This window comes from Castanea sativa, chromosome 5, assembly GCF_040712315.1.
Source record: "Castanea sativa cultivar Marrone di Chiusa Pesio chromosome 5, ASM4071231v1".
Taxonomy (NCBI): Eukaryota; Viridiplantae; Streptophyta; class Magnoliopsida; order Fagales; family Fagaceae; genus Castanea; species Castanea sativa.
Window position 1 is genome coordinate 63954323 of NC_134017.1, and position 15922 is coordinate 63970244.

Genomic DNA, 15922 nt, shown 5'->3' on the forward strand with positions numbered 1-15922 from the left:
CTACAACATGAAGCTCAACCCAAGCAAGTGTGCCTTTGGAGTGACGGCAGGAAAGTTCTTGGGGTACATGGTATCCCAAAGAGGGATCGAGGCCAACCCGGACAAGATTCAGGCCGTTATGGGGATGGCCCCTCCTAAAAATATTAAGGAAGTACAAAGCCTCAATGGTAGGGTCGCCGCGCTTAGTAGATTTGTGTCGAAGGCCGCAGATAGATGTCTACCTTTTTCCGAACATTGAAGAAATCCTTTGAATGGACTGCCGAGTGTCAACAAGCGTTCGAAGATTTAAAGGTCTACCTCTCTTCACCGCCATTGCTAAGCCCCTCGCAACCAGGAGAAGAACTGTTCCTCTATCTGGCCGTTTCCCCAGCAGCTGTCAGTGCGGCCTTAATTAGGGAAGACGATAAGGTTCAACGACCCGTGTACTACGCAAGCAAGGCATTGCACGGTGCAGAAGAGAGATATCCCCCCATGGAGAAACTTGCCTTCGCTTTGGTTACAGCGGCCCGTAAGCTCAAGCCATATTTTCAAGCCCATACAATAGTCGTCCTAACTGACAAGCCTTTGCGGCGAGCAATGGGCAGCCCTGTGGCTGCCGGACGAATGGCGTTATGGTCGGTAGAACTAAGTGAATTTGATATACAATATCGCCCCCGCGTTGCCATCAAGGGGCAAGCGGTGGCCGACTTCATTGCCGAGTTCACCAGCGCGGAAGGCGAAGAGGAAAAGAATCCCCAATGGAGCATTTTCACTGACGGGTCATCCAACAAGAAGGCTGGCGGGGTAGGGGTCGTGCTTAACTCTTCGGAAGGCGACGAGCTCAAATGTATGATTCACCTCGATTTTCCTACAACTAACAATGAAGCTGAGTATGAAGCCTTGATAGCAGGTTTAGACCTTGCTCAAGTTGTAGGGGCCACGAACGTGGTTGTTCATTGCAACTCCCAAGTCGTCACAAGCCAGGTAAACGGCGAGTACGAGTGCAAGGGTGAAAGAATGAAGAGGTACTGGGAACAAGAAAAAAAGAGGACGGACGGGCTGCAAGCCAAAATAGTCCAAATTCCAAGAGGAGAAAACGAACATGCCGACCGACTTTCCAAAGCCGCATCTGCGGAACCTATGACCACTATCGACAAGGTACTTTCTTTTATTCAGTCCTCACCGTTAATTGACGTTGTCTGCATACAGGAAATTAGTTCCGAAAACAATTGGACCACGCCCTTGATCTCCTACCTAAAAGATGGCACGTTGCACGATGAAGGAGGCTGCCCGGGGAAGCCGAAGGTCGGTCTGCACGGTTTGTCTTGATAAAGGACGTCCTCTACAAAAGGGGATTTTCCCGACCATACCTAAGGTGCGTAGACCCCGAAGAAGCAAGCTATGTTATGAGAGAAGTACACGAGGGGATATGCGGCAACCACTCTGGATCACGGTCATTGGTACAAAAGTTGATTCGGGCCGGATACTATTGGCCGGCAATGCAAAATGACGCCCAGGTTTATGTGAGAGCTTGCGACAAGTGTCAAAGGTTCAGCAACATCATTCGGCAACCGGCGGAAGAATTGACCCCCATAACTGCCCCATGGCCATTCGCCCAATGGGGGTTGGATATCATGGGACCATTCCCGATGGCGGTAAGGCAGCTGAAGTTCCTCGTCGTCGGCATCGATTACTTCACGAAATGGGTTGAGGCTGAAGCCCTAGCCACAATCACTGAAAAGAATATAAGGGGTTTTGTATGGAGAAACATCGTTTGTAGGTATGGAATTCCAAGAGTCTTGATTTCGGACAACAGTAAACAATTTGACAACGACTCCTTTCGAGCCTTCTGTTCAGAATTAGGAATCAAGAACCATTATTCCTCCCCAGCCCATCCTCAGGCAAACGGACAAGTGGAAGTCACCAACCGATCCTTGCTTCGAATCATCAAGACTCGGCTCGAGGGGGCAAAGGGCGTATGGCCCGAGATGCAGGTGTTGCTTCAATCGGAGGAGTACCCGCAGCTTACTGGTGATTTCTTCGACATCATCATATAGAATTTTTGTATATGAGTCTTGCCCGAGTTTTGTGTATGAAATATATCTCAGTGATGTTTCTCAAATGGGCACTCTTAGAAAGTGCTATATAAGTATATAACAAACTATTCACTCTCTGAAAGTGTCTGTTTGAATAAATAAAAACTTCCCGTTTGTACCCAAAAAAAAAGTTACCAAAATTGAAACTCACTAGTAATACACCTATATATTTAGTGAAAATAAGAAGAAATTAAGTAACGCACATGTTGATATATATTGATGAGTACACTAAAAAAACTGTAGTTGAATCTACTAAAGAGGCAAGTTTGTTCAAATTAGAAATTTATGTGGTGAAATAGCAGCAAAACAACAGTAAAATTTGAACAAGGATGTTTAACAGATCACATCTATGCTGATCCATGTTGATAACATTTTAGAAAAATAAGAATGGGAAATAAAGAAAAGCATGCAATTGAAATGCAAGCCCTGGCTGAATTGTGTTCAAACCAGTCAATGAAGCAAAGCAGAGAGTAAAGCCAAAAATTACATATTAAAAATATGAAAAAAAATAATCCAAGCCCAGGCCCTGTCTGTGACAAGTCGTTTAAAAAAAACTTGCAGCTAAACGACACGCAGTTTTGGAAAGTATTTTATCAACTATGTGTCGTTTTATATTGAAGGATTTATGACTTGTAGTTGGCACTTTGTAGCTGATCTGACTATAAATTTGATCAGTAATCCTTGGTTTAAGTTAGACGGTTTATTAGCTTCGTATGTGTCCAATGTGTTGGACATGTAGCCACTAATGCTGGGTTAATCCAACGTTTTTGTAAAAGCTGAACCTGTTGGATAATACATATCGTGCTTGCATCATGTAGCTTAGTCTAAATATTAGAAGTTGTATGACATAATCTTGACATGTGCCTTATTGAAAAATTTTGGAGAGAAACTCTTTAAACTGCACTAATATCCTTTTACTGGACGTGGATTTTAAAAATCTAAGACGCCGTTTGGTCACCCATTTTAAACATTAGTGTTCAGTGTTTAAACACTAAACACTAGAATCCAAAATATAAAAAAAAACGCGTTTGGTGGACCATTTGTGTTCAGGGGTTGTTTGGAAAATATTGTTCAAAAACCCATGTTTAAAATGATTGTTTTGAAATCACCTTCGGCCTGTTTTTAAAACAACAAACACTAGTGTTCAGTGGCAATTGGGTAATTATTTTGAACACTATTATGAGCCCACCTGGTCAGCTTTTTTTCAAGTATTGTCTCATCTCTTCTGATCATCTCTTCACGCCGAATCCATCTGCACCTGGTACCAAGATCTTCATCTCACCCACACAGTCAAAGCAACCCAATGGCATTAATCTCACCCACCTCCATAACTCCCCTCACCGACCCAGCGCCATTAATCCTCACACACACAGTTAGAGCAACCCAACGGCATTAATCCTCACTAACCCAGCGCCAATTTCTCTCACTTTTTGACTTTTAGTTCTCACTTTAAACTCCACTGATATCTTTTTACTGGATGTGGATTTTAAAAATCTAAGGCGTCGTTTGGTCACCCATTTTAAACATTAGTGTTCAGTGTTTAAACACTAAAGACTAGTGTCCAAAATATAAAAAAAACACGTTTGGTGGACCATTTATGTTCAGGGGTTGTTTGGAAAATATTGTTCAAAAACCCATGTTTAAAATGATTGTTTTGAAATCACCTTCGGCCTGTTTTTAAACACTTTTTTTTCAAGTATTGTCTCATCTCTTCTGATCATCTCTTCACGCCGAATCCATCTGCACTTGGTACCAAGATCTTCATCTCACCCACACAGTCAGAGCAACCCAGCGGCATTAATCTCACCCACCTCCATAACTCCCCTCACCGACCCAGCGCCATTAATCCTCACCCACACAGTCAAAGCAACCTAGATGCATTAATCCTCACTAACCCAGCGCCAATTTCTCTCACTTTTTGACTTTTAGTTCTCTGTTTCTTTACCATCACCAAAACTAAAAGAGGATATACGATGTATTCTCTCTCCTGATTTTAAAAAAAAAATGTTTATTTCGTACTTTGGTCAGTTTTTTTTTTACAAAATTATACACATATCAAACACATATTTATGTTTTTTAAACAATGAAACATGTTATTTAAACCATGATACCAAACACATTTTTTTGTTTTATAAACACTAAAAACACGTTTTTCAACCATACTTTTTAAACCACAGTTTTCACATCTTTTTAAACAAAATTTTTTGAATTCTATGACCACACGGGCTCTAACTGTTGGTTTGTATGTTATTCTTATATATTCTCCATACTTGTAAAATTCAAGAAAATTAATAATTAATAACTATGTCATCAATCAAATATTTAAATGTTTAAATTTTTGTGATCTAAAATTAAGTATAAAAAATAAGTTTATTCAATGAATAGTAAATAATATTATATTTGAAAAATATTTGACATGCATGTGTAAGAATATAAAGTTTATGTAATTTAACGGTTAAATTTTCAAAATTCACTTCTAATAGAAAGATATACTAGAATTTTGAAGATTTAAAAAAAAAAAAACTATTGTGAAGAAAAACTTTGTTCACGCCTTATTATAAGTACATTATTATTTATTTTAGAATATTTTAAACTATATAATAATATTTAATTAAAAAAGAACTTGGACTTACACGATATATATGCATTTCTCATACAATTACTTAAAATAATTTTTGTAGTTTTAGTATTTTATTATTAAATTTTAATTATATTATTGAACTATTTTATTTAATTTACTTTGATTATTTATTAAGATGGCATAATATTAATAGAAGGAATAATTTATGACAAACGACAATAATGGTAACAGTCCAAACTCTAAATATTTATATTCTAGAATCTAGACTCCAAGTCTCCAACTTTCCAACTAAAACATATCAACACATGCATATGTGATTCTTTATATCAAGTTGAGCAAATAAAAATAAATAAAATCAAAGATGCAAATGAGGAATCCTTAAGTTTCAGTACAAAGAGGAGCAGTTTCTAATAAATTTTTTTTTAAAAAAAAGTGCAAAGAGGAGCACTAGCATCAAGTGTACTAAATGCTAAATTTTTAGTATTTAACACATCAAACACAAAAAAAATAAAATAAAATAAAATAAAAAAGCCACATGAGATATCTCAAATGCTAAATTTTTTGAGCATTTGGGTCCATACAATTCTACTAGTAGAACAGTACAAACCCAAATTGTAAAAATAAAAAGCTTATTTTATTCACCACTTCTCTCTCTCTCATCAAACCAATCTTCAACCTGTTGCCACTACTGCTTGCCATCTTGCTCAGACTCCTCTTCTCTCCCTCGCTTAAGCAGTAGCTTCATGGGTCTATTTTGTGGGTTGGTTTGGTTGGAGCCTGACTTGACTTGACTTAGCTTGGTGTGGATAGTTGTTGGTTTTGGGGTGGTGGTGTTGTGGCTAGGTTTGGAATGATTTTTGGCGATGGTTTTTGGTTTCAGGGTTTTACGGTGTTGATGTGGTGAGTTTGGTTTTGGGTGTTATATATGTGGTGGTCTTTGTGTCTATGATGGTGGTGGAGGGTTGTGAGGGTGATGGAAGGTGGTGTTGGGTTTTGTTTTGTTTTTGTTAATTTTTAGTTTTGTTAATTTTTTTAATAGAACTGAGATGTTTTTTAGAATATTTATATATTGTAATATCAAAATAGAAGATATGACATAGAGTGTATTAAAAATGTTATCCTAAAATTGATAAAATAAATTTTTAGTGTATTAAAAAATATGGATCTTAGCTGATGTCAAAGCTCTAATGGTGCATGAACATAATAATTGCACTTGACAATACTATGAACAGTGTCTTATAGGTTATTATTAATTTCCCTGATAAGGTAGGAAAATTGGAAGGTGAGGTAGGTTGTGGCAGCACATGCAATGACAGATTGGAGAATTAACAATCACAAATAAAATAACGACAAGTTCTTTAATCCTTATGATAGACCATGAAATTCAATTAAAAACTCCACGTGTGTACATTCCATTGGGCTAGACGTACAGCATATGACATTTTACTTACGTCTTATTAAGTTGTGGTTTGGCATAATAAATACGTACTCTCGTGTTCACTAACGCTAGTGGCCCCTCTTCATACTTGAACTTGATTTCTCAATCAAGCAGAGCTAGCCCCTTCAGTACTTTTGGTTGAGTTTGAGATCTCAATTTAAAGCTATAGAGCCATGGTGGAGGAAAAGGTTTGTCAATTTTATAATTATTAACTTAAATAAATAAATTTATCGCCTTCTAGTAACTTAAGCTTTTAGAAGAATCGTTAATATAACATGGTATTAGAACAAGAGATCTTAAATTCAATCATTTATGTCCACCTTACTTTCCATTTATTCATACATGAAAGACAAATGTTAGATTAAATGAATAAATTCACCATTTTATAATAGTTTAAGCTTTTGTACATATATTTTGATATATGTATCACTTTTTTATTAATACCCATTTTCACGTTTTTGGCATTTCATTCTTTTTCACTTCCCATTCATTTTTCATGTCACAACCTGATACTGTTTTTCTGATTCTTCTGTCGGCAAAATCTCCAAGTTTCTCTTTTTTGCTCATAATTGTTCTTTGGCTTTTTATATTTTTGGCTTAAATATGGATAAACATATATACAAAATTTCTTTACTTTTTATAGAGGACAACATTGATGGTGATCAAGGTCGACCTTGAATGTAGTCGCTGCTACAAGAAGATCAAGAAAGTGCTTTGTAAAATCCCTCGTGAGTCTCTCTTTCTTAAGTTCAATTTGAGTGTATATATGAATGTACAGGTTTTTGTTTTTATGAGGCCAAAGAAAAAAAAAACAAAAACAAAAACTGAGTAATATATTATGTGTCGGTAATTTTGTGAACAAAAGAAGTACAAGACCAGGTATACAACGAGAAGGAAAACTTGGTGGTAATCAAAGTGGTATGTTGCTCTGCTGAAAAGATAAAGCGAAAGATAATTTACAAGGGTGGTGATACCATTAAGAACATTGAGATCAGAGAGATTGAGAAGTCCAAGCCAACTAAGGAGAATGAAATTGAAAACCCTAAACTGGATTCAAAGCCTCTTCTTGGACCTGTTGGATTTGGGACCTGTTGTTGTACGGAATGTGTTCAGGGTCGTAGTGAGGGGCCATGCCATTGTGGCCAATGTAGGCCACCCGGATGTGACTGTGGCTGCCATGGAAAGCCAGTTTGTGACAGTTCTAGTCGTGGGTGTAAAAGGAGCTGTAATGTGAATCAAAATCAATTTGATCACTTCAGTCTTGAACCTTCCCCTTTATGCACCATCATGTAATTGGAATTTGCATGCATGGTGATTGATGATCACCATCATGTTCTAGTTTGCCTACTTGCAAGAAAAAAAATAAAAAAAAATGTTCTAGTTGCCTATGTCACATGGTCCGGCTATGAGTTTGTATTTTCTTTTGTTGGTTTCTAGGATTTAACAAAAAAAAGAAGATTAATAAGGGTGTGTGTATGGGTTTGATTAATGAATGTTGTTGGGGGACAAAATGGTTGTTCATTTTAATGTTACTTGAGTTGTAATGATTTTTAAAATAATAAAAATGCTCCTACTTTTGATTCCTTGTTTTAACTAATGTTAATGAGTTCTCCAATGTTAAGAATAGTTACAGTGAAGGTGCTAAAAAAAATTAGATTTTAGTAACTCAACGGGTCTATTTTAACATCACAGAGTAACGGCTCAATGGTATAAATAATTAATGCAGCCGCCTAAGGCCTCATGTGAAAAAGGGCTTCTAAATTTTAACCAATAATATTAATTAAGCCAAAATATTAACAAATAAATAAAATAATATTTTCTTATCAAATGAAACACAAATAAAAAAGAGAAAGAAATGCTATGTTTACAACATTTTTCACAACATTTTTACAAAAAAAAATCCTAAATAGCAGATTGTTAAAGGCTGTTATTGACAGCAAAAATAATAATTTTAGTGGTAGGTTCATATAGAAAACAAGAAGTAACTTAACACCAAAGATTTGTTATGAAAAATATAGTGAATGTAGCACTTTTAAAAGAAAAAAAGAAAAGAAAGAAAGCAATCTACAAAGAAATTCACAACATTTTTCACATTAGTCGAGTTAGCAAACTTTTACTAGTTTTCAACTAGATTCACCACTAACATCATTCTTTAGTCACTACTATCAATCTGCCATATCAACAAATGTAAAAAGTTGTCAAATTTTTTTGATGTTTATAAACTTTAAAAAAAAAAAAAAATCTACATGGTTCATGTTAATTAATAGTAATTTTACATATGAAACAAGATAATTAATTTTCACCTTAGGTCCCCAAATGCATCAAGCCGCCCCTGACATCACACTTTATAATACACTCAATATTAAAGGTTTTATTTTTTTACTGTTTTATTTGAATCTTCTTTCTTTATTCTTACTCCTCTCATCTTTCTCTATCATCTAATTCTCCATCTCTTTCTCTTCACTGCTAGCCACCACTACTACCACCACCACCACTAGCAACAAAATGACTCATCACTACCACCATCATTGTCGAAAGATAAAAGACTAAATAGAAGGTGTAAGAGTGCTAAGAGAGGCGAGAGTGAAGACTAAGAGAGAGGTTTGACCAAAGAAAAAAGAGAGAAGTATGAAGAAAAAGAAAAAAGAGAGAGAGAAAATGTATAATAATGAAAGAGCAGAGAGAAACTGAGGGCTGTTTGGATTTCATGTTTCCATAACTCATAACTCTGTTTCCATCACCCATAACTCAAAAATGGTGGGACCCATGACTGAGAGGCTTGTTTGGATTTTGTTTACAGTTATTGTTTCCATCACTCAATTCTCTGATTTTTGAGTTATGAGTTATAGAAACTGAAAACACATTTTAGGTGTTTTCAGTTTCAAAATGTGTTTTCAGTTTCCAAAACTCTGTTTCCAATGGCATTTTCGTAACTAAACACACATATGTGAGACCCACTGTCAGTGCCTTGTCTAGTCCGACTCTCCTTTTCAGAATTTCCACCAACACTTCATCCCCTTTGCCTAGCCACCACCAAGAAAAAAACTAACCACCACTGCCATCTAGCAAACCCATCTCGCCACTGGCTAGCAACCACCACTACAACCACAATAGCCACCACCATACCACCTGCCAACAACCACCATTGCCAAACCCACCACCAACAACAGCCACAAGAAACAACCACCACAAGAACCACCAAGAGGAAAAAAAAAACAAAACAATCACCACCAGCAACCACCAAGAGAAAAAAAAAAACTACCAAAAATCACCACCAACAACCACAATCACAGAAACAGCCATCACAAGAACCACCAAGAGAACAAAAAACAAAAAAAACAAAAAACAAAAAAAACAAAAACAAAAACAAAACAAAAACAAAAACAAAACAAAAACAAAACAAAGAAACCCATTGCGCCGACTAGCCGACAACCACGCCACCACACCCAACAGAAAGCCCAAGCCGCCGATTAGCACCACCTGATTACACCACTAGACCCATGCCCATGCCTCCACCCAACCCACGCCCACGCCGCTACCTAACCCAGTCTAGCCTATGCCCACGCTAGGAAAAAAAAAAACCCATGGTGAGAAATGTTTGGAATTTGAGAGTGAGAAAACAAAAAATGGAAGTGAAAATAGATGAAGGCCGGTGGAGAAGAAGGTTGATCTGCTTGTGAGATTGCTGGGCTTGTCTTCGTTGGCCGAAGAGGGTGGAGGGAGGTCTCCATACAACCCAATGCAGAAAAGACCAAAAAGAAAGACATGAGAGAGAGAGAGAGAGAGAGAGAGAGAAAGTTATTAGGGGCTATGAGTGAGTCAGACATGGGTCTCACAAAATAGTAAAAATATTTGAGTGATGACAAATTGAGTAATGGTGCCAAACGGGTGCTTTTAGGAAAATTGGGGTATTTTAAGTGATGAGTGATGAGTGATAAGTGACGAAAATTGAGTGAGGAGTAATGAGTGATGACAAAAAAAACCAAATAGGCCCTGAATAATTTTCTTTTTATTTTATATAACTTTGTTGCTACAGTCAACTTTTTGAGATGACAGTTTATTGTAGCAAGTTGCTAAACTTTTTTAGCTTGACAACCATTGATAATGCATGTAATTTGGTCGTTGAGTAGTAAAAAAAAAAAGAAAAAAAAAAGAAAAAGCCTTTTTGGAGGTTTTACCTTGTCCACTATGAATGCTCTAAGGGTCATAAATGGTTGTAGGGGTGGCCCTAAGCACTAGGCCACTTAGGCCGCCTAGGGCCCCCTTAGTAGTGGAAGGGACCAAATGTGAGGGTGAAAAATGATTTCTAAGAAGACCCAAAAATTTGAGAAGAATCACCTTTTTTTTTTTTTGAGATATAAATTTTTTTTTATTACTTTCACATTTTTCCTCCACTTTTAAGAAGACCCCAAAAATTGAATAATAGTAAAAATGATACAAATTTAAATACATAGCTCTTACAAGTAAATGTGTCACTAATCATAAGAAGTAATTCAAATAGGAAAATACTTGAAATACTATAAATTTTACTACATAGCATTTACAAATTAATGTGACAGTATTGAATATTATTGATAGACTACAACAACCTAATAAATGTATATTTGAATTACTTTTTGTGATAGATGATATATTTTTGTAAGCCTCATATTGTAAAATTTATAGTATTATTCCCTAGCATTGTTCATCCAAATACTTGTCTATTATTTTCTTGAAATGTTATCAGTCACATTCATTATTACGTCATTTGTAGGTTTTTTATAGTAAAATTTGTTATATCTTTAGCATTTTTCCAAAACCAATAATAATAATAATAATAATAATAATAATAGTAATAGTATTTTAAAAAGTAAGCTTATGGGTTTTTTTAATAAAAACTTATGATGATATTATTTTGGCGAAAACCACATTTTTATCCCTACATTTTCACGTGATTCTCACTTTGGTCCTTAACTTTTATTTCCACCGGTTTTAGTCCCTATCCTGGAAAACGCGTCTCATTTTTGTCCCTGCCGTTATATTAGAAATGAAAAATGCACACGTGACAAACGAAGTGCACTGTTGAGCTGACGTGGCCATTAAAATAATAATAAAAAAATTTCACGTCAGTATCTAAATTAAAAAAAAATTTATTAATTTTAACTAAATAAAAAAAAATTAAAAACCAAAAATCACATGAATTGAGATCTAAGTGTGTCTTGAACAAGAACAACAAGAATACAAACCTAGATACAATATCACAAACCCAGAAATTTTTTTAAAAAAAAATCCATCAAACTCAACCAAACCATTAAAACAAACTCGTTGAATCAAACCCATCTGCTGGAACACCCACTTAATAAAAATCCATCCTTCATGAGCACCTTCCCCTCACCAAATATTAACCCCATATGCCAAATAACCCAAGCCAAATAGCAAACCAACTCAATAAAAATCCCAGCAAACCCATCCTCTCCCTCATCACCATGACTCATTAGAACACAAAACCCAAATCCAAAGAAAACTAGCAGTGGTAGTGTGGCAAGGTGGCAGTGGTAGTAAACGGCGGATGAGTGAATTATGGCCATGGTGGTTCAATTGAAGGGGAGAGAGAGAGAGAGAGAGAGAGAGAGAGAGAGAGAGAGATCACAAACCCAGAAATTAAAAAAAAAAAAAAAGTAAATCAAAGCCCAGCTCGGAGATGAGTCTCTTGGAGCGATTCGACTTGGCAACGCGAGAGAGAAGGCCGCGTGACTTCTTGAAGTAGAAGTTGGGGAGGTCGTCACGGGAAGGAATATTGGGGAGGACTATGAAGCAGCTATGGCTGTGGGTTCGGACTTGCCGAGCATGTCAACGGGGACTCGGATGAACATGGAATCAACGGCGGTGATGTGAGCTTGGCGCTAGTGAACGGTGAGAGATGAGAACCATTTGAGGATTGAGGATCTAGGGTTTGAGTTTTGGAGCGGAGGAAGATCTAAGGATCTAGAGTTTTGGTTTTGGTTTATTTTGATTTTGATTTTTTTTTTTCAATTTCTGGGTTTGTGATATTGTATCTGGGTTTATGTTCTTGTTCAAGACACACTTAGGTCTTAATTTATGTTATTTTTGGTTTTTAATTCTGTTTTAATTTTTTTTATTTAGTTAAAATTAATAAATTAATTTTTTTTTTAATTAGATGCTGATGTGGCATTTTGTATTATTACTTTAATGGCCACGTTAGCTTAACAGTGCACTTTTTTTACCATGTGTGCATTTTCCATTGATGTAACGGTAGGGACAAAAACGAGACACGTCTTCCAAAATAGGGACTAAAAGCGGTGGAATAAAAGTTAGGGACAAAAGTGGGAATTGCGTGAAATTGTGAAGGCGAAAATGTGGTTTTTGCTTATTATTTTAAGTGAAAAAAAAAAAACCATTTAAAGCTGTCACTTTAAGCCTCCAGATTTATTGAGCCGACACCAAATGGCTACATACACAAATTTCAAAGTATGATAGATGGTGCATATTCTTTGGCCAAAAGATATTAGCCAACACACTTAATAAATTTTAAATATACCTCACACAATTAGTTGGATGTCAATCAATTTTATTGCTCATTTGTTGTAAATGACAGATCTTTACGAATACACACACACACACACACACACACACATATATATATATTAGCGAATCTACTCTTTCAACTTCCCAAATATGTCAAATTAGCTTTTTTGTTGGTCTAATATTTAAATTTACTAATGTTAATATGACACACACATGAACAAAAAATTACTAAACACATTTGCAACCGATTAAGAGAGAGAAAAAGAGAAATTAAGGAGAGAGAGGATCTCTTAATTGAATTGTTGTGTCATTGAACTCCGTGATCTTGCCATTTATCTCACAATTTGACAACAACAACAATAACAACTATGACTTTGTGCTGGTTGTGTGAGAGAGTGGAAGGATTGGGGAGGACGAGTTCAATAGATTGACGACGGGAGAGTTTAGTTGTCTGGCTCCTATCATCTCCAACGTTGCTATCAGTAGCACTATTGGTGATGTCATTGGTGATTCTCTGCCCAAAACCTTAACCTTTTTTATATAGCTAATTTTGTAAAACCCCAATTTTTTAGTGTTCATTATTCATTTATATTGCTTTGAATATTGTCATTGTTTGAAACTCGAATTATTCAAAGAATTAGAAAATGGAGAGGTTCAAGGTTTTTTAGGTCAGATTTTCAACCGAGGTTGAACCATGACAAAATACAAATTTTAAATTCTCTTAAACATAAAATAAATATAATAGTCAGTGTATTCAGAACACAACAAGCTAACCTACCTAAATAGTTAGCCTGTCAAATAGAATTTGGCGTGTGTGACTCGGTTTGAGTCCTTACAAATGCATTTTATCAAAGTTTTTTTTTTCTTCTTTCAAAAACCGATACTATTCTTGGTTCTAGAATATGAGATTATGTGTTTATTGGTTATGTTTGCAATAGTACATGCCATAGATTTCTTATCATCAAAAGTGATATCTTAGAATCATATACTATTATTGAATCGGAAAATGCCATATTCTTTGAGCATGTGTTTCCTTTGAAAATAAGGAAAAAGTGTTGCATGATTCTATAGAAACTTTTGATGACTTTGTTGATGATGTGCAAGAAATAAGGAAGAAGTGAACTAAAAAGGAAAAGAATTACAGTAATGATTTCCTTGCCTCTGTTTGTTGAAAATCAACATGTAAATTATTATGATACAATTAAATCCATAGATGCACATTTTTTGCTGGAAGCTAATAATAATGAATTGTAATTAATTATGTTTAATCACATTTGAGAGTTGGTTGAGCTTCCACCCAAGGTTAAATCTATTGGTTGCAAATGAGTGTTTAAAAGAAAATTGAAACCTGATTGTACAATAGATAAGTATAAAGCACGCTTGGTAGCTAAGGGCTATAAGCAAAATTATAATGTGGATTACTCTGATATTTATTCTCTGATTACTAGAATTGCATCTATTAGAATTTTATTTGTCATTGCATCTATTTATAAACTTGTTGTACATCAAATGGATGTTAATACTACTTTTTTAAATGGTGATTTAGAAGAAGAAATATATATATGGAACAACAGGAGGGTTATGTTGTTCTTGGACAAGAACACAAATTTTGAAAATTAGTTAAATCTTTATCTGGTTTATAACAAGCACCTAAATAATGGTATGAGAAATTTGATAATGGTATGCTTACACATGGGTCTGTGATTAATGGTGTGAATAAATGTGTATATAGCAAGTTTAATAATAATGAAAGTGTCATTATATGTTTATAAACTTGCTTATATTTGGTACTAGCCTTGACATTGTGCATGATGTTAAATGTTTTCTTACCTCTTTGATATGAAAGATTTGGGTGAGGCAAATGTAATTTTGAGCATTAAGATCCTTTGAGATAATGATTGCATTGCACTATCACAATCTTACTATGTAGAGAAAATTCTTAAAAAGTTTGTACTCTTTGATGTGTTACCTATGTTTACTCCGTTTGACTCAAAGGTGCACTTGATTAAAAATTATGGTGATAGTTTTTCATAAGATAAATATGCACAAATTATTAGTAGTTTTAATGTTTTTGACAAATTGAACTTGCCCTGATCTTGCATATGATGATGGATTGACTAAGTATATCTGATATAGATGGGTAAAGCCCACTAGTGGATATGTATTCACACTAGCAGGAGGGTTTGTCTCTTGGAAGTTATCCAAGTAGACTTGTATAGCGAGATCCACCATGGATCAAAGTTAGTAGCCTTGGAGAAGGTTGGGTCCAAAGCCGAGTGGCTTAGAAGTTTATTACTCGATATACTATTATATACTTGTAAAGACACAATTTGTACTTAAGCCCAAAAATAGAGAGGGAATAGGCCCAAAGAGCGCAATACAATGAATTTGTAGAGAGTGAGTTTGAAATGTAGGTTCTAATGAGTTTGTATACCAATTATAATGGGCCAAGATCACAATAGAAACAAGTTTATATAAGGTAAATCGTTCTTTGACTCAATTCGAGGAGGCTAGTTCTTCTTTATATGTCTCCCTCACTTAATAACAAATTACATATATTGTTCCTCAGTCTACAGTGTTTTTCTCTCCTACTTCCCGATCCCTCTATCTTAAGTGTCTCCTCTCCTTTTTATACCATCCTTCCTCCTCTCCCTAGCTTCCATGTATGGATCAAATTGTTGGTTTGGATACTTGTCCCATCAGCACCTTTTTGAAGCCTTTGGAAGTAGCTGTATGGCTAAACACTGATGCGCAAGCATCACTTCCTCATTAATGTGGCCAAAGAGTTAGCTGCAGTGCATTCAATGTGGCGGTAACAGCTTTCTCTTAGATATTTCATAACATTTTATTTTCTAGTGTTCTCATAAGGTGTCGGGGACGTTTTACGACAAAGGCCAAAAATGTGAGAATGACCCAAATCTCCCCTTGGGTTCTTTAGAAGTGTTTATTGTAGAGAATCAAGTCCAAAATTTCAAATGTATAGTGAACAAAAGGCTAATGGTGTTTTTACAAGTGAAAATCAAAATGCTAATAACAAAAGTGTAGAAAAAGTATAAAAACATAATAGGTCTGAAACTTCGACCCACAGTCACCGAGAAGAGGAAAATGAGGGAGGTTATGAGGAAGAGAGGGAAGGTTCCCCTATACCCATATTTCAACTCCTAAGGTTCAGAATTGTAAGAATGTTTCCTAGCTTAGTGGGTTTTTGCTCTCAAGTTTTAGCTTTTTGGGGAAAACGTGGTTCAACTGGTCTAAAATTTTGACCCACAGTCACCGAGAAGAGAAAATTGAGAGAGGTTGTGA

General features: G+C 35.6%; 1 protein-coding gene across 1 annotated transcript; it reads left to right on the forward strand.

Annotated features, from left to right (window-relative positions):
• Positions 1-6170: 6170 nt before the first annotated feature.
• Positions 6171-7533, forward strand: LOC142633284 (uncharacterized). The gene is made up of 3 exons (XM_075807500.1): positions 6171-6282; positions 6738-6822; positions 6960-7533. Exons 1-3 carry the CDS (start codon positions 6268-6270, stop codon positions 7385-7387), a joined length of 528 nt encoding a protein of 175 aa, XP_075663615.1. The 5' UTR covers positions 6171-6267; the 3' UTR covers positions 7388-7533.
• Positions 7534-15922: the final 8389 nt, after the last annotated feature.

Coding starts and splice junctions, on each gene's coding strand:
- LOC142633284 (XM_075807500.1), top strand. Junction 6,823..6,959: donor AGTGCTTTGTAAAATCCCTC/GTGAGTCTCTCT, acceptor TGTGAACAAAAG/AAGTACAAGACCAGGTATAC.